General features: G+C 37.1%; 1 protein-coding gene across 2 annotated transcripts; it reads left to right on the top strand.

Moving 5' to 3' along the window:
• The first annotated feature begins 1,712 nt into the window (after positions 1–1,712).
• LOC125259521 (NACHT, LRR and PYD domains-containing protein 3-like) lies at positions 1,713–24,982 on the top strand. 2 transcript variants are annotated; one of them, XM_048177165.1, is made up of 14 exons: positions 1,723–2,450; positions 2,547–2,625; positions 2,934–3,011; positions 3,406–3,463; positions 3,586–3,790; positions 5,249–7,004; positions 7,313–7,486; positions 7,648–7,821; positions 7,991–8,164; positions 16,606–16,779; positions 19,234–19,407; positions 21,167–21,340; positions 21,971–22,141; positions 22,262–24,982. In XM_048177165.1, the coding sequence occupies exons 2-14, from the start codon at positions 2,573–2,575 to the stop codon at positions 22,266–22,268; spliced, it is 3,372 nt and encodes a 1,123-aa protein (XP_048033122.1). In that variant the 5' UTR covers positions 1,723–2,450; positions 2,547–2,572; the 3' UTR covers positions 22,269–24,982. The 2 variants fall into 2 exon arrangements, with proteins under 2 accessions (XP_048033123.1, XP_048033122.1); XM_048177166.1 differs by lacking the exons at positions 19,234–19,407; positions 21,971–22,141; positions 22,262–24,982 and having other exon boundaries at positions 1,713–2,450; positions 21,167–21,295.
• Positions 24,983–24,990: the final 8 nt, after the last annotated feature.

The raw sequence follows: 24,990 nt of genomic DNA, 5'->3' as shown, positions 1-24,990 counted from the left end.
ATGCCGCAACGAGATGCCGCAATTTCAGCTTTGTGCAGCATAGTCTATCAGAAATTAATTTCTGTATTGACAAAATATCAGTTTATATTCATGTGCATTTCAAAGCAATGGATAACATTGCAGTTTTATTTTATCAAAACATGTGATTTACTTTCTCTTATGTAGTGGAGCATCAGAACGTTATTAACAAAATTTGTGATAAATGCTTACAAATTATAGTCTTCTGGTATATTATGTTATTTTGATTAAATGTAGTTTTTAAAATAAAACAAAAAACAACATTGAATTATAATGGCCAGCGGCAGGTGCTGCCGAATAAAGTCCCTGGCTGCTCTAGATGCCGATGCCACGGCCGCTGGAGATGCCGCTCTAGCGACAGCTGCCGAAGAAGTCCCTGGCCGCTGGAGATGCCGCCGGAAGTGCAGCTACGAGATGCCGATGCCGCGGCCGCTGGAGATGCCGCTGTAGATAGAGCTACCGAAGAAGTCCCTGGCCGCTGGAGATGCCGCCGGAAGTGCCGCTATGAGATGCCAATGCCGCGGCCGCTGGAGATGCCGCTCAAGCGACAGCTGCCGAAGAAGTCCCTGGCCGCTGGAGATGCCGCCGGAAGATTCTAGAGACGATTTTTTTTTTTGGCTGATTCAGCGCAACTCCAAAAAGGAGGACAACAAATTCCACAACACTTACAAATAGTGAAACGCGCTGCAAACTCCACAACACTTACAAAAAGACAAACGAGCTGCAAACTCCACAACACTTACAAAAAAACAAACGTACCTGTATCTTTGGAGTTTGCAGCGTGTTTGTATTTTTGTAAGTGTTGTGGAATTTGCAGCGCATGTGTTGTCAAACTGATGAAGATGTTTTCTTTATTTGCTGGTGTTTTTTCTATTTGCATGTGTTTTCTTCATTTGCAGCGCGTTGAGCTCTCTCGGCCACCGTATGATTGGCCATTGGATCTCCACATGCCACATAGAACCAGGTGTGCCTGTTTGATTATCAGTGTGCAGAAGATCTCTGCTAGCAGTGAATGTGCTTCTTCTACCCAAGTTGGTGCTAATACTGGTTATAAAACCAAAGGAGAAGGGTTGCTAAAGCATGCATGGATATAGCCACTGAGTTTGGAAGAAACCACATGCTGAGTTTGGTCAAAGACAGTTGGGAAAAGCCACAATGTGTTCATTAACTTTGAGACTCTACTGGTAGGAAAAAGAATAATTTATTAAGACAACAGACAGTTTAAAAGAACAATTGTGAATGTCTTGCAAGTTGTTTGTTAAAGCAGAACTAAGTAACTTTTTTTACCTTCATAAATAGTTTTCTAAGTCCTTACAATGGTTAATTGACTTGTAGTGGTGTGTTTGAGGTGAGCACTAACCCCCTCTGGCACGTCTACGCCAGAATACGGCACTTTGCAAGTTGAGCTGCACCGACCCGAAACAATCTCGCCTCATGTTCACGTTCACGCGAGAGTGACAAAATGCTTTACGGTAATTCAAAAACAATGTATATATTATGACTTTATAAGACAATTTCGAAAATTACCCACCTCCATCGAGTTTACTGTATTTGCAAATTACCCACCTCCTCTTTCTTGTGCTGTATTTGCAAAACTACTGCGCTGGTGAGCGTTGTAGTCGTTGTAGTCCAGAGCTTCGCTTGGAGTATTTACGACAGTGTGATTCACTGAAGGAAACTGTAGGGGGAGCTTCGCAAATCTTACTGAGTTCTGCTTTAATGCTAACAGTTTTAGCATTCAATATGCTAATTGGCCATGTGCAGTGAGCACGTTTGATTTAGTGTTGTGGTTGAACTGCACTGCTATGTACTGTACTTTATGTGATTTATGAGTACTCTAACATTGTTTGTAGTCTAAATGATCTTTAACTGATCTCATTGCTGTGTGTAGTAACTTATATATTTGTATGTTTCTATGTGTAGGTTATTAAGCTAAGCATCTGAGTTAAACATCTGAATTAACCTGTGAAGAAAAGCAAATGAGGATCAAGTTGTTACTGAAAATAAAATTGCTTCGATGATAAAGGATGTTTTGAGTTATTCCATGCGCACTCAAGAGTTGATTGAAGCCTTTGTCAAGTTAGGGCAAACATTGGGGCAGAGAAGAATCCCTACATAACTTGACAATGACCTCCAGATATAATTTTTTAAGCTTTCATTGAAACAAAAGCCAAGTCCCTATGGAAAAATACTAAAAGAAGCAAGGCTGCTGAAAAAGTGGGCGGCCACTGTTGTAACCTGAGAAATATAAACCAGTCAATCCACCTTAAGGCAAAACCAAAAGTGAAAAAAGCACTAGAGACTTTTTTTTCATTCTGTGATCGAAACAAGGAGAGACATATTGAGGGAAAAAACGATGAAAACACTGGACAACTTGCAAGCTCAAACACCATATCTTTAAGTGTGTAACTTTCTGGTGAGGACTAGCAGAGGTGAGGTGATGCAATGTAGCTAAACTAATTTATTATTCATATGGTAATAGTGTGTGACTACAGTATTTATTACACAATGATTGTATGTGTTTGCAGGCAGGCTGTCCAGTTTGCAAGGAATCATGACCTCCAGATATAAACTTTCATTGAAACATAAAACTAAATCACAGAAGAGGTTAGAACATGATTTTTTGTACAGTAAATATATAGAACCCTAAAAAAGTATTTAGACACTCAAGACATTTAAAATATATGAATTACAACAAACAAGAAGTGGCATTCGAAAATATGCTTCATAAGCTTTTCTCAGAAATAACTTGTCACAGTGATTTTTAAAAGATCTATGTCTCTTATTTTGAACAGTATCTATTGTTTTATCATTTGATACCTACTGTAAGTTCTTTATTTAAAAATGTTAGTTTGAAAAGTGTGCTTGTGCTAACTTTCTTTATAATAAATGCCATGCGGTTTGATGTTTTGCAGCTGTGTGTCCCTGAAGAGTGACCAGTCAAAGGAACATGATATTAATTTCAGGGAGGAAAACTCTTCTCCTGAGATGAGGTCAGAATCATGGTTTAACGGGTTAAATATGTTCTTCTAGAATGTACTTTCTGAGCTGGAATCTGTGGTATCTGAACCTTATTGTGAAGGTGCTCACCTGTAAAAATGTTTTAGTAAAAGGACTGAAAATATAGATATGCTTATGTTTTCACTATTGACTGATTGTGTTTAGAATAAATAGAGCCACTATATTGTCACATGGGTTTGAGGCTTGTGGAAATGTAGGTGTTTCCATGTACACATACTACACATACAGTGTATGTGACAATTATGTACAGCTTATACATTACAATATACAGTCTGTAATATAGATAGACTGTAGTCTATCTACAGCACTGTGGAAAATGTTTTGTGAAGCATCTAATGTGTCAAAGATTGTTATCTTTTGCTTTAGTGACAATCAAGCTGGACCTCATTCCTCAAGAGGAGAAAACAAGAATGCCGTCTTTAAGGTGTGTATTTGTCTGCTTTTGTGTGTGGTTGCATATTTGTATTATACAGTAATAAACAAACACCCACACATTTAATGTAATTAAAGTGTCATTGATGATTGTTCCTTGAACTTTGATTTTAGAGGCTTGAGCACAAAGTAATTTCTCTGGTGAAAAATGAACTGAAGAGGTTCAAGAGACTACTGAGCCCAGATTATCCAACATGCTCTAAAAGAGAGGAAGAAGAGGATGAAGGTCAGAGCAATGTCAGAGATGGGGTTCTGAAGATCACATTGCATGTCCTGAGGAAGATGAATCAAACAGACCTCGCCAACACACTACAGACCAGTAAGAGCACACCCATTTTACCTTATAGGAACGATCATGATCACATTTATTTCATTATATTATCTTTTTTATTAAAAATTAGGAAAAAAAAATGTAAATTAAAACAATTGGACAAATACTATATAAGAGAGATTCTGTCATGTTAGGCTGTAAGGAAGGCACAACACGAGATTCAATGAAATAAAAACTGAATTTAATAATATAACCACGGAGAATACTTAGGAGAACACAACCATAAAACAGTGATGAGACCAAACAAAGAACTGAGGAAACTAATGGCTAAAATACACATGTAGAAACAAATTAACAGCCAGGGAAACAAACTAGGAACTCGGGTAGGCAAAACAGGAACAGAACCTGGTGAAAACAAAACCAAAACAGACTATACACATTACATCACTCCAGGGGGCAGTCCTCCTGCTCGAGGCAGAACAGATGGATGGCGGATAGGTCCATAAGTGAGCGGGAGAGGAAAAAACCAAGAAAAACGCTGCAAAATTCCTTTCTTAGGGTTAGCTGTAATGAGTGCACAAAGAAGGAATATCACTAATAAAGTCTTTAATTATAAATCAAACCAGTAACAACAAGGTGGCTAAATGATGCACAGGTGTAATTAATCAGAAATCTAGGAAATTAACAAAGAATAAAACCACAATAGATCAGGAAACAGGGAATACCAAACTAAAACACAATGAAACTAAACATAACCATGACCTATACAAATGAAATACACAGTGCTTTAAATTATATAAGGTACACAAGGGTTTTTTTTTTTTAACAGTGGCATTCAAGTGAGAAATTGAATGTCACATGTAAAAATAAATCTATATAGTCTTCACTGTATGCAAATATACATTGATTCTTTTTAAAGTTACTGAAGTTATTCAGTCAAGAGCAGTGAGTGTTTTTTTTTTCTATTTGATAAATAAACAATACAGACGGCAGCAGGTACTAGATTTAAAATGCACAAATCTAATATACTGACACTGAAATTTCTACCAGATTCTCATGTCTACTAGTATATACGCCTACTTATACCACTGAGTTGCTAAATAGGGGTTGTGAGTATATTGCGTTCTATGTTGGCACAGGGGCTCCAGCCAACTACAACTGATAGAATGTGCACTGTAGTGTGATACACACAATCTCTCTGTAAAGGCATTTTAATTTTAATACATTTTAGACATTTTAATAGTTCACAAACTAATATCGTCATTGCACACCACTACCTTAATGTCAAAATGAAATGGTATTAACAACCCATTTTTCTTTTGTAATGTGACATTTCTGAGTGAAACAGGTTATTTGAAAAATGTAGGGTGGGACTTGATTTTATTAATCGAGTATTGATTGAATCACATTGCATAGGATAATACAAGCCTTTTGTACATCAGAGCTTAATAAACACAATACTTTACCAAGCATGCCTGAATCTGTGATATCAACTCTGCTTACCAGAATTGACACCAACGAGTCATCAAGTACTAAAATCCAACCTGAGGTCAAAATTTAATAGAATTCATGAAGGAATTGCACTGCAAGAAAACACAACTCTTCTGAATGAGATTTACACAGAGCTTTACATCACTGAAGGAGGGAGTGCAGCAGTCAATTATGACCATGAAGTGAGACAGATTGAGACAGCTCCTAGAACACCTTATATGCTAGACACACCAATCAAGTGCAATGATATCTTTAAAGTCTCACCTGGACAAGACAAACCCATCAGAACTGTGCTAACTAAAGGAGTTGCTGGAATTGGAAAAACAGTCTCTGTGCAGAAGTTCATTTTGGATTGGGCAGAAGGAAAAGCAAATCAGGATGTACACTTCATATTTCCACTTCCTTTCAGAGAGCTCAATTTAATGAAGGACAAAAACATCAGTCTGATGGAGCTTCTGCATCGTTTTTTTGCAAAACTGAGATTACCAAGTTGTGATGACTGTAAAATCATCTTCATTTTTGATGGTTTGGATGAGTGTCGACTTCCTCTAGACTTTTCAAACAATGATAGCTTGTTTGATGAAACAGAATCAGCCTCAGTGGATGTGCTGCTAACCAACCTCATTAAGGGGAATCTGCTTCCTTTTGCTCTCCTCTGGATCACCTCTCGACCAGCAGCAGCCAGTCAGATCCCTCCTGATTGTGTCGACCAGGTCACAGAAGTACGAGGGTTTAATGATGCTCAGAAAGATGAGTATTTCAGGAAGAAAATAAATGATCAGAGTTTGGCCAATAAACTCATCACACACATCAAATCTTCAAGGAGCCTCCACATCATGTGTCACATCCCAGTGTTCTGCTGGATCTCAGCCTGTGTTCTAGAGAGAATGTTGAATGAAGCAGAGAATTCAGAGATCCCCAAAACTCTCACTGAAATGTTCACACACTTCCTGATCTACCAAATCAAACAAAGAAGCCAGAAGTACCAAGGAAATACTGAAGTAGATCTTCAGCAGACAACAGAAAACATATTTTCCCTGGGAAAACTGGCTTTTCAAGAGCTAGAAAAGGGCAACCTGATCTTCTATGAGGAAGACCTCAGGGAATGTGGCATTGATGTCAAAGAAGTGTCTGTGTATTCAGGACTGTGCACCCAGATCTTCAGAGAGGAGTTTGGATTGTACCTGGGAAAGGTGTACAGCTTTGTTCATCTGAGCTTTCAGGAGTTTCTTGCTGCTTTATTCAAATATCTTTATTTAATCCAAAAACCTGCCAAGCATTTAAAACTTTTTAGCTCCACAATGACCAATTTGCTAAAAAGAGAAGTAGACAGGGCCTTGCAGAGTGAGAATGGTCACCTGGACCTTTACCTTCGTTTTCTTTTGGGCCTCTCATCGGAGTCAAATCAACGTCTCTTACAAGGTCTCCTGACACTTACAGGGAATGTCTTTAAAAATGAACAAAAAATAATTAAATATGTCAAGGAAAAGATCAAGGATAACCCCTCTCCAGAGAAATCCATCAATCTGTTCTACTGTCTGAATGAACTGAATGATCATTCTTTAGTGCAGGAAGTCCAAACATACCTCAACGAAACAGGACCCAGTGGTCTTTCTGGAGTCAAACTCTCTCCTGCTCAGTGGTCGGCTCTGGGGTTTGTGTTGCTGAACTCAGAAGAGGAGCTGGATGAATTTACACTGAGTAAATATGATCAATCAGAAGAATGTTTTCTGAGACTGCTGCCAGTCGTCAAAGTTTCTAGAAAAGCTGAGTGAGTATATATTTATTTATATATAATATATATATTTAAAATAGATAGAAAAACATAAAAAAGGTACAGGGAGGGAGAAAATTGGGAATTATAGGATAATTGGATATAAGTTGTAATGGTGTGAATAAATTAATGTAGGAGATGAGAAAGTGAATTGTTTGATGAAAGCTTTAGTTGTATAGCTCCTTGGCATACAAACAAAACTGTACAACCCTCTGAAGATGAAAATCAGCATAATTTAAGATGACAATAATATCAATAATTAGCATTATTGTTAAACTTAAATATTGCCTTAATTTCTCTCCCAGGCTGTGTGATTCTAATCTGACAGAGAAGAGCTGCTCAGCACTGGCCTCAGCTCTCAGCTCAAACTCCTCATGCCTGAGAGAGCTAAACCTTAATTACAACAACCTACAGGATTCAGGTGTGAAGCTACTCTCTGCTGGACTGAAGAATCCGCAATGTAAACTGGAGACATTGCAGTATGTTATATCACATTTAACATATCACACATATAATGATGCAATAAATGTATATTTCCACACTATGTATGAAGTATCTCAACCCAGTTTAGCTGAAGATTCTGGAGAAGTATTTAAGAGCAAAGCTACAACATCCATAAGAAGAGTCATTCTCTTTGCAGGTTGTCAAACTGCAGTATTACAGAAGAAGGTTGTGCTGCTCTGGCCTCTGCTCTCGAGGCAAATCCCTCACACCTGAAAGAACTGAATCTGAACTGCAATGAACCTGCAGACACAGGAGTGAAACTACTCTCAGCTCTACTGAAGGATCCACACTGTAAAATAGAGAAATTTAAGTAAGAACCAGAAGCTCTTTCAACGTTTTCAGTGCTATAATGGATGTGTTTTTTTAAATAGGCAGTTTTTACAAATTACTTTTCAAAATAAAATTACTGTTATCAGTAATTATGTAAGATCAGCCAAAACCTAAAAGTCTTGTGCTATAAATGTGGTGATTGTCTCTAGGTTGCATAACTGCAGCATTACAGAAGATGGCTGTGCTGCTTTGGTTTCAGCTCTGAAATCAAACCCTTCACACTTGAGAGAACTCAATCTAAGTGAGAATAAACTAGAAGACTCAGGATTGAACCAGCTGTCTGATCTACTGGAGGATTCACACTGCAAACTGGGCAAATTATAGTGAGTATCATTATCATATTAACTATTATATAGAGGGTATGCACATGACGCCACCGTCAGCCAGAGTGACTGCGGTTACACCCACTGAGTGGCAAAAGACTGAGTGGCAACATTGATTTTCAGCGTAAATACCACAAAAAAAACCCCACACAAAACACATTCAAAACAGGAAAAAGCTTTGCGCTTGACTGTACAAATAGATTTGACAAGAAATCTGAGGTAAATTTTTACAGACTGCTGAAAGTTAAAAAAGAAGCAAATGGATCACTGCACTTCACAGAAACAACTGAACTCCAGTCAGCAAAACATGGATTTACCATCTTATACTCTGTATAATTGGGTGTTTTTAAATAAACACTGACAAAAACTATAGAAGTTTTAGGACTGGATTTTTGTTCACATTTTCATTTTTAATTATGAACCTACAGGACGATATAGGCTTATCCATTTATTTTGAAGAACAGATTAACAGATTAGACTGCGTAACTTTTACTTTAACATGAAATTTCTCTGTACTATACTATAGGCTACGTGTTGTAGCCTTTAAAGAAAACGTAGTTTCATATTTGTTTAAATAGTCCTATGTTATGTTTTAAATTCATCTATTTGATTATGAAAAATGAAGAGCATGAGTAAGATGTATCATAAGATGCGCAATATATCAGGAGACATGGAGTGGGTCAGACATGATTTTGACCACTTCATTAAGTTTTGTTTTGTAGAAAGCCTTTCTTTAAAGTGAATTTCGTTTTGTAAAAATTGTATCTTAATTTTAATCAATGTTTCATCAACCAACTGCCTGGATTTAATAAATAAGAAGCAAATATAGCAGGCAATTTAATCATGACATTGAGGCGTGGGCGCGATCACTGGCACGTTAACTGGAGCGCATCTTACAGGCTAAATGAAAAACTCAGCAGCTGCTTGACTCACAGACATGAGAAATATATCTATAGAAAGCTTTAAATATCTACTTTAACGAAAACGAAATAATTCAAAACAAAAAAGAAATAGGCTACTCTGATTATGTAGCCTAAACCGAATGAAATGTGTGTTCTCTCTCTAGGCGCGTCCACTATGAGGAGATGATGAGAGTCAGTAATGTTAACTTCATCTTTGCAGCTGACACTGTTTCAGAAAACATTACTTTAGTAATAGACAATTAAAATGTCTCCTTGCTGTTTTGGTCACATTCATAAGACCAATATCGATTCTTAAATCCCAGTGGATCTTTTGGTAGGCTATATGCTGTTTTCAGTTGATGAATAAACAGTAGTGCGCCTCCCATCTAATAAATCGCAATAAGCTTAAAGCTTTGTGTTGCTTTTGATATGAAACAAAGTCTCAGATTTCAAATTCTATCCATTTAATTAAGAAATTCAAGCAATAAATACCGTTTTGGTGCTCTTTAATGTGGCGTCATATATCGTTGTAGCTTCTGGGTACTCGCCTGTGCATTATCAAACGCATAGCAAAAGATTCGTGCCAGTTTCATTTTTGTTCTGGATCCAGTGCTCTGCTGCTACATTGGAGCGCACTCGCCACCAACTGGACAGGGGTGTGAATTACAGTTACAATTTACAATAGATCACCCTCAGTGTAATCTGTCAAAATGACGGACGGCCTTCAGATTTTTCCGTCAATGTTAAAAAAAATTCCATCAATGACGGATCATTTTCGGTTAACGCGACCTCTTATATATATATATATATATTATATATATATATATTAGTGGTGGGTTAACGTGCTGCGTTAACGTGAGACTCTTATCGGGCGATAAAAAATATATATAATGGCCCACCATTATATATTTTATATATATATATATATAATATTATATATATTATATATATTAATATTGTATATGTTATTTATTATATATATATATATATATATATATATATATATATATATATGAAGAGTTTGATTCCAAAACGCGATAAACGCCATTTTCAAAAAAATTGAGTTTCCGCCAAAATCAGTATTGCATCTGGTTGGTATTGAAAAGTAATTTATTAATTTTGCGCCAAATGCGATATCCGTCGTGTTATTGTGTAATGTTTTCTCCCTTTCTTTCCAAAACGCGACAAACGCCAGTCTCCTTTTTCTGCAGAACGCGATATATCCGCTCTCAACCAATCACAGCGCACCATTCCACGCACTGTAAACATTGAAGTATTTTTAAAAAGATGTTTTTAATACCAATGTACTCGGCAAATGTGTTTATTTAACCATGCGGTGGCGCCAGATACTCTTTAAACGGTAATGACAAATACTTTATAACATTAACAAGATGACCCGTTGAATTCATTTTTGGAGCGACAGCTGAATGTATTTTTAGTAAAATGCCTGTATATAAGATAAATATTGGCAAAGTTTAGACTCTGTCATATAATCAACTTACTTTGTTGTGTATTTTCAATTTCAAAAATAACTTTTATATTGATGGATTAATTGCATTTTGAAAAAAAAAGTGTCATGGATTTATTGCATTTTGGGAAAAAAAAAATAAGTTTTTATAATAAACTTTTTAAAATCAAAATGTAGATTTGATTTTTTAATGTTTTTATAACCAAAAGATGCTATGTGAAAGTTTGAAACAGAAAATAGTGGTTTTCATCTTGCCACTTTCTTGGTAAAGAAAACACCTTTTTACTCAAATTAATCAAAATGGATTTATTGCGTTTTGGAACCAAACTCTTCATATATATATATATATATATTGTTTTTATTACAGCATCGGAATCTTGAATTCAGTCTTGGTAAAATCTATCCTTACACTGGCAACGGACACAGTTTCACATACTCGCCAACGCCGATTTTTACTCGCATTTGGCGCTTGGTTAGTGTTCATTTTAGGCCCTGCTTGGGCATATTTGCAAGACAAAATACAAAGTTCTGGCATGAAACTCTAATGGGCAGGCTAATAGGTCATTTAACTCAACCTGCTAATAATCACATCATTATCTAATCTGGTAAGAAAAAAACCAAGGTGGTTTCATCAGCGATACCGCCGACTCCAGAGTGTTAAACACAACACAAATCATATTCACGGATTGACTACATTTTTGCTTCCTCTACCCTGATGTAGCATATGCACATGTATCAGGACAATCAATAAACTTTGGAGTTTTCAGAATGCTTTTAACCTGATGAACTGTGTTCGTTAATCACTAAGTCGGCTCCGACCAGTCTGCAAAGATGAGCCCATTTGACATCTTTGTGGCCTGGGCGAGGTAAGACAGTGGACCCAATTTCCTAGCTTTTGGAACATCAAAGGATCAACCCCCGGTTGTGGGCAAGAAACTCAGCGCCAGAGACTGACCAGACAAATTCCACACACACACCCCACACACACACACAGACACACACACATATACAAACATGCCTAGAGATGGTATGTACAGTTATTCTCAAGATATGACTGTGCCAAAGTGTACCCGCTATATTTTAAGTGCATATATGCTTCCTAGTGTTTAGATTTTAGAGTTTAAATGACTGTAGCCATTCTAGTTTCATTCCTATTAATGTAATTTTGTCTGTAAACCATAACTTCTTCTACATGTTTCGTTTATATGTCAAGTCTAGATTCTTTTGAAAGCTGTTCATCTGATTTATTCCATAATGTATGTCACACTGCTGACAAATGCATTGTACTATTTTTAATAGTACTTCGAAGGAAAATGAACACTAATCCAACCTTGTAAATCATGCAAATGAGTTTGCAAGACAAAAACAAAGGGAAAGCTTTCCCGCCAACTTTGCACCCATGTTATTGGCTACCCCACCTCAAGGAGGTGTGTCGGCTTATCTGTCATAAAAGCAAAGACGCACAATCTCTCCCGTGTTCTCTCCGATTGTCTCACGAGCATCTCGTGCACGTTTTTCCCGGACCTCTCCGGTGACCACGCGCTGCCACCGCGCTCAGCTTCGGGATCGCCATCTTCCAGCGAAACTCACTCTCGTCCTCAGTTCAAACCTTCCCGCTGAACGGAGGAAGCCAACGAACTGCACCAGCGCTAACCTGAAATTCGACACACGCAACCAATGCAAGTATACTACCGTTTCTCAATCTTAGATGATGAAACTGATTTCCGTGCTGGCTTAGGACTGGTTGTGAGTTTGCTACTTGCCTTCTCTCTTTCCTTCTCTACTTCTATTCTTGTACATAGGTGTGTATTTTCTTGTATATTTAGATGTATAACCTCTGTATTCGTAGTTTGCATATAGTAAAACGTTATTCATGCTCGATTGTTCTGTTTGTTCTTTCAGCTGAAAACCCAAGTCACTTTAACGTTTTTCGATCGTTTTATGCTTTGATGTTATAATAGCAGGTTATTTTCATGGCCAGATAACTTTGTTTATAATATTCTGTGAGGGACTTAGTTTGCTGGACAAACTAACAGTTTCTCTAAATAATTATTAAACCAGAACTAATCATATATGTAATTGATTATAATTCGTTGTAATTGATTCACGATATATGTTTAATTCCCCGTTGGGTCGATATATGAATCATAATTTATTCATAACCTTATGAATTATTATATTCATATTTCATCCATAAATTGATTAATAACTGTACGAACCGCTACATTCGTTACACTGACCTCAGTGATACTGTACTTGAAGTTGACATTCTCCCCTATCTCTTTCAGACCATAGTAGTATTTTTTTTTTATTTTCAATTACCCAGTGACCTCCACAAGCAATAAGTGGCGATTTAACCCAAATTTATTACAAGACAAGGATTTTTGTAATCAATTTTTAAGGCTGGCAAATGACCCACAAATACTGTGTACGAGAGTATGTTAGTTCTTCCTGTTGTTAGTTCTTTCGGCATCCCTCCTCCTCCCCTTCTCCTCCTTTTGTACTATTTTTTTTGCCTGTTATAGGGGGGGCAGTCGGAGCTCGAGTAGGATATCCTTTCCGAGCCCCTATATAGCAGACAGCAAGCCAAATCTGTTTACCACTTAAACTAAGATTATATAGGCACACAAACTCTTGAAAGGGCTTTATAAAGAATTTTTCAATTTCATACACTTCTTTGTGTATGATTCATTGCATGAAAATCTCTGACCTAGAAACCAAACTTCAATCATTAGAACAGACAAACCAACACTCTTTTTCAGATAGTACTGCAGCTAAAATTGAAACTGTTAGGAAACAACTTTATTTGTTATATAGATCCAGAGCTGAATTTCTTATACAATGATCCAGACAAAACTATTATTTTCATGGAAGTAGACCCAGCCATTTATTGGCTCTAAGATGTGAAAAATAATTAAAAATGTGCTAATTTTACAGCAGTGAAATCTCAATAAAACTGGTGAGGTTAGGACTGACCAGAAGAGTGTAAATGACACTTTTCATTTCTTCCTACTTCCTATGCTTTCTTCCTATCTACTCTTTATCTTCCACATCTGTCTCAGACTCTTAGCTATACCTGTATCAGTTGACAAACTAGAATCTTCAGTCAAATGTATGAGCAAAGGGAAATTCCCAGGCATAGATGGCATACCAGTTGAGTTTTATTTGACCTTCTTGGCTGAGTTGGGTCCACAAATGCTAGATATAATGTAATATTAAATCAAAAATCTTGGCAAAGTATGAACACAGCTGTTTTATCTCTTCTTTAAAAAAAAACAAAAAAAACAACATGTTCTAGTTATCGACCACTCTCTAATTGGTACAGACGTTAAAATTTATGCAAAAGTTTTAGCCGGTCGTCTAGAAGGCTTTTTTGACTAAATTTGTTCATCATGACAAAAAATCTCACTCTGCCTCAGATAATCTTCGAAGACTGCTTCATATAATTCACAGATGACCTCCCCCTATGCAATATTTTCTTTAAATGCAATGAAAGCATCTTGTATGCTAATTCTTCAGCTGCCATTCTTACTCAGGGTTTAAAGGTGCGGTAAGTAGATGGACATTGTTGATATTTGAAATCAACCCAAGCAAACCCACCCCTCTATTTATTGCTCCGCCTCCAAAACTCAAACTCCTATCCTAACCACCCTGCTCCGAGTTGATCTTGAACCCCGGCCCAATCGCTACTGGCATGAGAGGCGAGTGCACTAACAATGACGCTAAACACCACATTCTCCAGCGGTCGACAGTGTGCAGTGCTTTAACAGCAAAACTCACTATCTGGCCACTGTTACACACGCCAAGTGGATGTCTGTTTATCAGAGCTGACATGCAACAAAATGCTTCATGAAAAATAAAGCACAGTTGATGAACGAATGACAAGGAAGCACAAAGAAATGAACGTACAGTACACAAGAGTAAATACAAAGTGTTCGTTGTTAGTTGCAAACAGCACAGCAGCTCCAGACAATCAAAACCGTGTTACTCACATGAGAAGCGGGATCAAAGCACCCTCCGTGTCTGTTTTCAGGCCTTCCCGCTTGGCTCTCTCCAGCACTGGAAAGCTTTTCTAATATAAATGCGGGTCCTAAAGCACTTGCCAAGTCATAAACCTTCATTCCAGTGATATTCTTTTGAGCTCTTTTGTATTGTGTCCCATCTCTCGTTCTGCATTTTTTTTTTTTCTTATTTTCAAATCTCCCTCTTGCTCGTTCTCTCTCCTCGACCGTCATATGCCCCCTAATGCTGATTGGTTAGACGTTTGTTGTTGGTGTCAGCTGGACTAACTTCCAAATAGTGTTTTTGAAATTCTACTGAGTCCATCTTTAAATGGCATTAAAAATAATTACATTTTATTCCTACAGGCATTACATTTTTTAGATAGTTTTAAAGAAAAAAAATTACTACCAGTTTTTTTTTTTTTAATATAGCATTTATAATTAATAATTGATTTGCTGTCACAAAATATGTGACACACACTGAACCAGTCTTGTAATTGCTGGAGGAGTAAAATTGTGTAATTGTGTAAATAAATTGTGTGTGTTTATATATTATAAATTTATATATGTATGTGTGTGTATTTATATATACATAATTATTATACACAGACCACACACATATATTACGTAAACACAGACTTTTGTTTTGCTAGCGATTAATCGTGATGATACTGTGAACACACCAGGCCAGTAACAGGGTTTCTGCAGGTTTCATCAAATCTAATGTATTGCCTTTTTAATGCCAATTTTAAAATGTTTAATGCCTATATATATATATATATATATATATTTTATAATATGTTTATGTAAATATTTTATATATAAATCTAACATTTTTCTTAAATATATACATGTATGTGTAATGTGTATTTATATATACATAACTACTATAAACAGAACACAGACCTGAGCGCAGCATTCGATACGGTCGATCACAATATTATGGTTTCCTGGTTAGAAAACCATGTTGGAATATGTGGGATAGCTCTTAAATGGTTTAAGTCAGGGGTAGGCAAGTTCGGTCCTAGAGAGCCGCTGTCCTGCTGAGTTTAGCTCCAGCCTTAATCAAACACACCTGAACAAGCTAATCAAGCTCTTCAGGATTACTAAGGCTATAGGCAGGTGAGGTTTTTTTTTCAGGGTTGGAGCTAAACTCTGCAGGACAGCGGCTCTCTAGGACTGAACTTGCCTACTCCTGGTTTAAGTCATATTTAGCCGACAGGAGCTTTGCTGTGAAGTTGGGTGAATGTATGTCAACTTCGGCTCCACTAAAGTGCAGGGTCCCACAAGGGTCCATTCTTGCCCCCCTTTTGTTTTCTTTGTACTTGCTCCCTTTGGGAGCTATATTTAGGAAGCACCGTGTCTCATTTCATTTGTATGCTGATGACATGCAGATTTATCTGCCACTTAAAAAAGACGGTGGTTCTGATATTTCCCCTCTCCTTGAATTGTTTAATGGACATCAGGGACTGGATGGCATTAAATTTTCTGAAATTTAATGAAAATAAAACTGAGATCATGTTCTTTGGCTCAGATGGAAAACAGGGTACCACAAATTCTATTCTTGGACCGTTGGCTAAGTATAGTAAACCAGTGGTGAAAAATTTAGGAGTACTATTTGACCCAGAATTTAAATTTGATAAATAAATTAACTCTGTGGTCAAATCTTGTTTTTTCAACTTGAGACTTGTTGCGAAGATGAAGCCTTTTCTTTCTTTTAGAGATTTAGAATTGAGCACATTGAGTTTTTTGTCTTTCGACAGCATTAAACTGCCTTTATTTTCTGTAATATTGCATAATAATTTTTTTTCTTTGTGCAAAATATATCTCATTTATAAAATATAAAATGATCTGTTTGACAATATCCACTTGATGTCAGTCATCAGTTGTTTTGTTGACAAATTATTTAGGGTTGAAAACGTTAACATGTTAACTTATGAATTAATTTATGCATTATTAACAACAAAAATATTGTATATACACTGTTCAAAGAGATTAATTTGTCATCTATCTATGATGTTTTGGGGTGTGTTGAGCAATAAATTAGGTTTTCTTTCCTTCTTTCTGAAGCTTGTCTAACTGTGCTATTGGAGAAGAAGGCTGTTCAGCTTTGGCTTCGGCTCTGAAGTCAAACCCCACATACCTGAGAGAGTTGGATCTGAGTATGAATAAACCAGGAGATTCAGGAGTTAGGCTGCTCTCAGGTCTACTGGAAGATCAAAACTGTAAATTGGAGAAACTATGGTAAGTTAAAGATATACTCTTGTCATTATGTTTCTGTCACTGAAATAAGGCCATAAAACACATACTAAACATTTGTTCATAAGACTTTTGGGTACTGGATTTTGTAGACTAGAATGTTTGTTAAAAAATGATGTGAAAATCCTCTAAATCTGATCATTCTCATCATGAAACGTGATGTATTTTATTTTGACTTTGTTTGCGATTAGTTTATTTTAGGGAGGTACTGTCCTGATGTAGGCATTAACTGTTTGCACGCAGATCATTACCGTACAAATAGCATGCGCTGTGAGTAGGCGTGTTCACATTACAGGTAATAAACTAACACAAGAACATAAACATAAACGGAGAATATTTGTTTTAGTTTTGAATTAGATCATTTAAAAGTAGACACTTAAAATGTTTTTTATAGAAATATTGCTAATGTCTGCGTAACAAGCATTCACTGAGTTTTCTTTCATTTTTGTGACATGCTCCAGAAAAAAGTTAATGGAGACCGAGACAGAAGAAAGCACACTTTTTGTTTTCTTTATTTTATGAAAAGCACAATATTTTGTTTAGATTGTAAACAGACACAAATAAAATAAGACCCTTTACAGTTTTGAATGATGCCAGCGCGTTTGTCAACCCCAGAAGGTTAACTTATGTGCAAAATTGAAATATTGCATAAAACATTTTCGAATAAAGCAGTCTTTCCATCCTGTGTGTTCAAGAGAACAAAATCATAATTTCCTGGGAAATTGCCATAAAATATCTCTAATAAAAAGCTGTGGCTACATCATAAATGTTTTAGAGCAAGCAGGTGAAGCGCAATAAATGCTGTCATGTTATCTTGCATTCGGATGCCTGGTGTTTAGGAATGCAAACATGTGAAACACTTCTGGGTGGTCATTATACCCAATCATTCTGATGACAGACTTTGATCAACTGACTGCTGGTTAGTCCAAATATCCAATCACATCCACTGTTGAGGCAAAGTCACTTGAGCAAGGGATTTATTCAGTTAATTTGTTTCCATCGTAGTTTATGTGCATGTCTTCTTATTGGATAAAAAATTTATCCACCTTAATTTAGTGTTTAGTTTTTTATGCGCATTTTGCAATATCCCAAATTTCGCATAAAAATAGTTTGATGGAAACATAGCTAATGTCAGAGTTTTAAAATTGTTTATAGAATTACAATGTTTGTAATTGATATATGAGCAGAACTGGCCATTAAACTGGGAAGATCAGTGTAACAAATGGTTCATGCAAAACTTATGCTAGATGATGTACAAGTGCAGCACATGACAAAAAACAGGGTTTCTGTGTGTTATAAAAATGGCTAAAACTCTTAATTTGTCCTTCTGTAAATGAAGGTCCTTAAAACGGTCTTAGATCAGAGTAACAAGTCTTAAATACATAGGGTCATGGCATTAAATGTTGCATGAGAGATTGTTTTCTCACTGTGTTTTGTTTTGAAAGTGAAGAGAAGAGAAGGCGGTTTTTCTGTGCCACATGGCTTAGAGTGTAAAAGAAATTAAGACAAAGAAATTAAATAAAAGGAGCCATAACTTCAGGGTGCCCCAAGGCCAAAACAACAAACATAACAGCTTACAAATAAAATAAATAAATACCCTAACAAAAGAAACAAAAATTCAATCAACTTCCCTAACTCCCTAAAATAAACAAATCGCAAACAAAGTCAAAATAAATGGCAGGACACCCCTACGCTCCTAAAGCATAAACAGAAACTTAATTGGATCACTTTAAACAAAACTGGAACAGTGGTTCGCGATCTGCCGACGGTAGAAGGAATCCGGAGCTCCTCACGCCTGTATTTGGATTAGTTTCAGACTGTAGCAGAATTAATTTTATGATTATTTAATGAGCTCGTCCAAGCGAACAGACAGCATAATCAGTTATCAATTCTTGAAAACAAATTATCTTCCTGGCCAAGAAAGAATAACTTTTTCCAACAATATAAAGTACTAGCAGGGTAATAGCATGTAGCTAGATCAAAACGTTTAAGAGACTTTGATTTGTAAGCATTAACACAGAGAAAATAAAGCATGGATATAATGGTTTAATGAACGAAACTACATTAGGCTACACATACAACTAAAGTAAAGATTATATACAGAATAAAGAAAGTGAAGGAAAGTAAAGAAAGAGAGAGAGAGAAGAGAATGGCAAATTTACAAAAGTGAACCACAACCTGTGAGAAACATCAAAGAATCAGGGTCACCTTAAAAGTGGCACAATAACTTGAAAACGCATCTAAAGGCTGCAAACAGGTACTTGCACTGACTTTGGTTGCTGAATGTGAAATCTGAATCTGAAAAAATTTACCTGATCTAGGACTCTTAAAGGCCCTATCAGTTCACACCCATTTCAGTGAGTAAGCGTCTACTATAAACACTCCTTTATAGTAGCAATGCATCCACATCATGCTGTGTGAAATGTTTTCTCTCTTCAGGCTGTCTAAGAGCAGTATTAGAGAGGAAGGCTGTGCTCTTCTAACATCAGCTCTGAGATCAAACCCCTCACACATGAGAAAACTGGATATGAGTGGGAATCAACCAGGAGACTTAGGAGTGAATATGCTCTCTGATTTACTAGAGGAATCAAACTGTAAACTGGAGACACTGAAGTGAGTGTAACAGTCATACAGAAGGGTGAAGCGTAGTTACCTTTTATAATTTTAGTAAAGTGCCTCCCATTAATTAACATAATAATAACACTGGTAACTGAAAAAAATCTTTCTTGTTTATTCGCTTGATCTTTCATTAAAAATATTCACAAAAATAAAATAAAAAATTTGTATCATAAAACATGCATTTTTTTTCTCAAAAAAAGAGAGATAAAGATACAGCTTTAATTAATACTTTGTGCAGTCTCCCTTTGCCAAGATCTGAGTTGTCTACTAAATAATTCAGTCGAAAGAACTTCCTCATTATATCCGTAATCCATAATCACTGCCCATTTTAAGCTTTATGGCCGAGACAATCAGGTGTTGATTTAATGCCTATTGGTACATAAAGTCTATGATACCATGTACTCTAACAAGCTGTCAACCATACTTCACAGTGGGAATGATGTTGTTTTCTACATGGCCACCTTTCTGTCTATCCCAAAACCCATATCTGGTGTTTGTTTATGAATAGCTTTATTTTGGTCTTGTTTGACCATAGAACCCAGCCCCATTAAAAAAGCCAGTAAAGTCTGGCAAAATATAATTGCTTGAGTCTGTTGTTTGACAAAGACTTTTTTAATGACAACCCTTCCAAACAATGTAGGTGGCATCTAATCTTAGTTTTGGAGAATTTCTGACCCGCAAGACCCAATTAACGTCTGCAATTTTCCAACTTTACAGATAATCTGGCCACTCAAACCATTCTTCTCCAGGCTGACTGTCAAATCTTCAGCTGATTTAACTTATTAAAGAGAAGGGAATTAGACCAGGAAAGGATCTTGAGCCAAGACTCGGGACTCGGGTTGCCATATGTCAGAGCACTTGCCCACACGGCAATGGCTTATTGATTAGGAAAACTTAAGCAGTAAGCCATGACTTGTTTCATAAAAATCCTGTTTCACTGAGGTTTAAATATTAAGTGAAACACAGACTATATTCCTATCATATATCCCTCTGGGAGAGATGAGAGCATACATTAATGTGACAAAAGGTTGTTCAGCATCAAAATCAGGAAGAAAATAGGAAATAACAGTTGTTTATTTCCACTGTCAGGGCAATAATTAAAAAAACATACTTAACCAATTTTGATTTCATGGTCAAAATTGACAAATGCTTGGTCAATTCTTAATACAGGGGATTTAATAATTCTGCTATGTTTTGCAGCCAAAGTAGTATCATTTATTTAGCTTTTTTCTTGAGATTTCACTTTCAGATATTTGTGAATATATTCAATGAAAACTAAAAGGATAAATGGCCAAATTACAACCTACACAGTGCAACTGAAAACCAAAGTAACACATTTCAGAGAGAGAGAAAAAAATTAAATATAAAAAATTTGGAATAACTAACATAAGTGTGCACAGAGGTGTGTAGTTTTTAGACTTGTTTGTCATCACTGATTAATACAATGGAACTCATGTACTAACTAATAATTGTAGTTTCATATTTATAAAAAGATGAAACTTTTCTATGTCACAGTTTAATATTTATGTCACAGCAGATGTGTACTTGTAATTGTTCTAATGTTGACAAATTCAGATTTTTTTTTAAATAGGTAGTAATTAGCACAATACATGCCAAAATTATCATCATCTAATGGTTTTGAGCAGTTACACTGTGCAAACTTTTGACTGTCAAATAATTCCACTCTGTCATTTACTGTATGTTACTGTTTGTTTATTTCGTAAGTTTTGAGATGTGTTTCTTATTTATGCAGACTATCTAACTGCAGTATTGGGGAAGAAGGTTGTGCCGTTCTGGTGGCAGCTCTGTTGTCAAACCCCTCACACCTGAGAGAGTTTGATCTCAGTTGGAACAAACCTCAAGATTCAGCAGTGAAGCTGCTATCAGATCTACTGAAAGATCCACTTTGTAAACTAGAGAAACTGAAGTGAGATTTATACTTAATAATGACTAAACTATTACATAAACTGTGTAACTCTGTAACAATGTACAGAGTACAGAGTACACAACAACTGTAGTCATCAAATACTTTTGAAAGATTATCCAACAATCATTTCCACATTTTTTGTCCATTTGCACCACCAGAGTTTGCCTTTGAATATTGAGAATTATGTATGAAATGAAAATGTTAAAATTATAAACACACACACGCCCGCCCATCCACACGCACACAATCACACACACACACACAAATCAATGCATGTAATTTTAAATTTGGAAAATTACATGCTTGAAATATAAAACACTTAAATAAATTTTGAGACGTTACATTAGCCAACAGTTATTTTTATGGAGTAAATCATTTAATAATATAAGTCCCACTTATAATATAACCTACAGTCCTACTAAACTACAGTCTGTATTACTACAGTATATATTGCAGTTTAAAATGCTTAAAAAGCTGCATCCAAAATCACATATTTTCAGAGCTTTCAGTGAAGATCTTGCTTCTACCATTTGTGAAGTATGTTCTTTAGGAATGCAAGTGTGCAGTATGAATACATATACAGTACATAATACATATCACTCATTAACAGTATTTTTCTTCTTTTTGCAGGTTGTGTAACTGCAGTATTAGAGAGGAAGGTTGTTCTGCTCTGGCTTTAGCTCTGAAATCAAACCCCTCACACCTGAGAGAACTTAATCTGAGCTGGAATATACCTGGAAACTCAGGGAAATTATTGTCCGATCTACTGGAGGATGCAAATTGCAAACTTGAGTCTCTAAAGTGAGTTTTACTGTGGTGACTGTTACATTGTTTGTTTTGGTATTTGAATAACTAGAAATCCTAATTATGTCTCTTACTGATTTAATGTACCCTGTGTCTTTTTTCCCTTCTGTTAAACAGACTCTAGACTCCATCCATTTGCCCTACAGTGTAGTCTGTGTCCTGAACTCCATTGCCTTCAAACAATATTTTCCATCCAAACTGCTTCAGTCAGATGGCCCTATATGATCCGGCTCTCTGCTATTTCTAGATAAAATGCATTCACCCACTTAAATTTTATAATGATGTTGCAGTAGTGAACATATTATCCATGAATGCTGACACTATCAAAGACAGAAACATCTTTAATACTACAAAAAGCAATACAACATTAAACACTGTTCCCTTATTTGATGATTCTGAATAATGATTGTAGCATTTCATACAATAAATCCTTTCTACTCCTGGAGTTGTAAAATTTTAAACTCATTAATGTGTGATATGGTGATTAAGTTCCCAAGGTTAATATAAAACTGGTTAATGTTATTTTTCTAATATTGTAAAATAGTATTTAATTCGTTATTTGTGTTTATGAGAAGAAAATGTTTTGTGCATTTAGTAAATAATTTTAAAACTATTTTAAAACATCACCTTTAAGCTTATTTAAAAAGAATAGCGACACCTGACGAATGGTGAGAAGCATAACAACAAAAGATTTGATCCCACTGAGAATGCCACCTTTTAACATCGGTTTCACACGAATGATTCTCTTGTAAAAAAATAATAATAATATTCGCATTAGTATGTCTAACAAAAATAAACATGGATTTTCTTTTAATGCTGTCTCGTAAACCCCTAACATTAAGAGAAACTATCTTTAAACAAATAAAAACAAAGTCAGACGATCTTATTTGGATGTCAGAACAATATTATATAAAGAACCATGAAACAAGAAAGTTTCTAAACCAGTTTGTATTGATCAACTCCTGGCTTAGAAGAGTCGCATCACCTGCACTAATGGACCGGCTGACTGTGCAGTTTCAGAGACACGGCGTGCTATGAGGGGGAATGACAGCATCCAACGTATGTACTGGAAGGGCTTACGATAAGACACATAAAGGTTACGCCAATGGTCCAGACCTGAGTCGGGAATGAATATACGGCAGTCGTTCCATGAGCCCTACACAGCCTGGGTGGAGTGTGCTCTAACTCCAATAGGACACTGGAGTCCTAAGGAGGAGTATGGAAGCACTGTTGCATCAACTATCCATCTGGATAGCCTCTGCTTCGTGACCGGATGACCTTTGGTGCAGCTTTTGAAGCATACAAAGAGCTGTTCCAACTGCCTAAACAAGGCGGAACAGCCAATGTAGGTTCTTAGGGCTCTGACTGGGCAGAACAAATTCAACCCCTGCTCATCCTGTGATGGAAGAAAGTGCCGAGAGTGTGACAACCTGTGCCCTGAATGGGGTAGGGGGGATTTAAGGAACATAACCATGTCTCGGTTTCAGAACAACTTTGGAGTCGTTGGGCCCAAACTCGAGGCAAGAAGGGCTGACAGAGAGCACCTGTAGATCTCCTACCTATTTGACTGATGCCAGAGCCAGAGCCAGAGCCAGGAGCATAGTGGTCTTTAGTGACAGGGGACACAGATTGGCAGCCAGAAGTGGTTCGAATGGAGGGCCTCTCAGAACTGTGGACAGGTCTCACATGGGGACAGAGAGAAGGGTTCATCCTTCAAGAGCCATTTTAAGAAACAAACAACTGAGTTGTTTTTGCCCTCTGTCTGCCTGGCTATAGGAGCATGAGAGGCTGCTATAGTCGCAACATAGACTTAAAGGGTAGAGGGCATAGTGCTGTTGACAGCAGTCATGTCTGGGAACCAGTGCTGGTTTCTCCATTGAGGGGCCATCAGGAGACCCTGTGTTTCCCCTCCCTGGTTCGCTTGATAACCTGAGGGATCAGGGCGACCGGGGGGAAAGCATAAGGGAGAAGGAAGGGAGAAGGCTGGGCCAGCACATCCCTTTTCTTTGAAAAATAGATTTGGCAGTGAGAGTTGTTTTCTGAGGCAAAGAGGTCAACCTCTACCTCCCCGAAGATCTCCCATATTCTCTGAACCGTCTGGGGGTGGAGCATCCACTCGTCAGAGGGGATGTTGCTCCGAGACAGGCATGTCTGCTCCCTGGTTCTGTTTGCCCGGCATGTGCACTGCTTCCAGAGAACGCAGGTGGCAATGTGCGCACTCCAGCGGGATCTTTGCCATTGTGAAGAGGCGTGGGGAGGAAAAGCCACTCTGGCAATTCACGTAGAATACTACCGTCATGTTGTCCAATCGGAGACATGGCATCCTTCTAGATGTGGTAGCAAGGACTGTAAGGCCTGCCACACTGCCAGCATTTCCAGTTGATGTGCAGCTTTTTATCTTTGTTTTGGTCTGCCATTGCACAGGGCTCCCCAGCCCGTGATCGACGCATCTGTGAAGATGACCTTCCTTTTGTGCATCATCCCCAGGGGTATGCCCTGTTCGAACCACAAAGCTTCCTTCCAAGGGGCAAGAGCTGCGACGCAGAGAAAATGTGATTGGGTCAAACTGGTCAAATCAAGAAGTTGCAGGTCTTCAGTAGTTTAAAGTTGCAGTTTGTAATATTGACAGCTAGCAGTTGAACTGGGTATTGCAGTCCAAATTCAAAGTATTGAAGAAGGTTTTTCCCCTGGCCTCTCCTCCTCAGACTCAACGCTCACGTTGGTTGCCATTTTGATGATATCAACAGGAACAAGCGAACCTGACGATGGAAAACATCGAGCCTTACAACTGTAGGTTGATCAGCTAATGCATACGCTTGCAATATTTGTATTCTTTGCAAATTATA

The sequence above is a fragment of the Megalobrama amblycephala genome, linkage group LG24 (genome assembly GCF_018812025.1).
Source record: "Megalobrama amblycephala isolate DHTTF-2021 linkage group LG24, ASM1881202v1, whole genome shotgun sequence".
Lineage (NCBI taxonomy): Eukaryota > Metazoa > Chordata > Actinopteri > Cypriniformes > Xenocyprididae > Megalobrama > Megalobrama amblycephala.
Note: the sequence above shows the minus strand (reverse complement) of the source record. Positions and strands in the feature narration are given on the sequence as shown.

What these genes read in the sequence shown, in the direction of transcription:
- LOC125259521 (XM_048177165.1), top strand. Translation starts at nt 2,573, where the DNA reads ATGACCTCCAGATATAAACTTTCATTGAAACATAAAACTAAATCACAG. An exon ending in TGTAAAATAGAGAAATTTAA is followed by an intron (nt 7,822 to 7,990) that starts GTAAGAACCAGA and finishes GATTGTCTCTAG; the next exon opens with GTTGCATAACTGCAGCATTA. An exon ending in TGTAAATTGGAGAAACTATG is followed by an intron (nt 16,780 to 19,233) that starts GTAAGTTAAAGA and finishes TTCTCTCTTCAG; the next exon opens with GCTGTCTAAGAGCAGTATTA.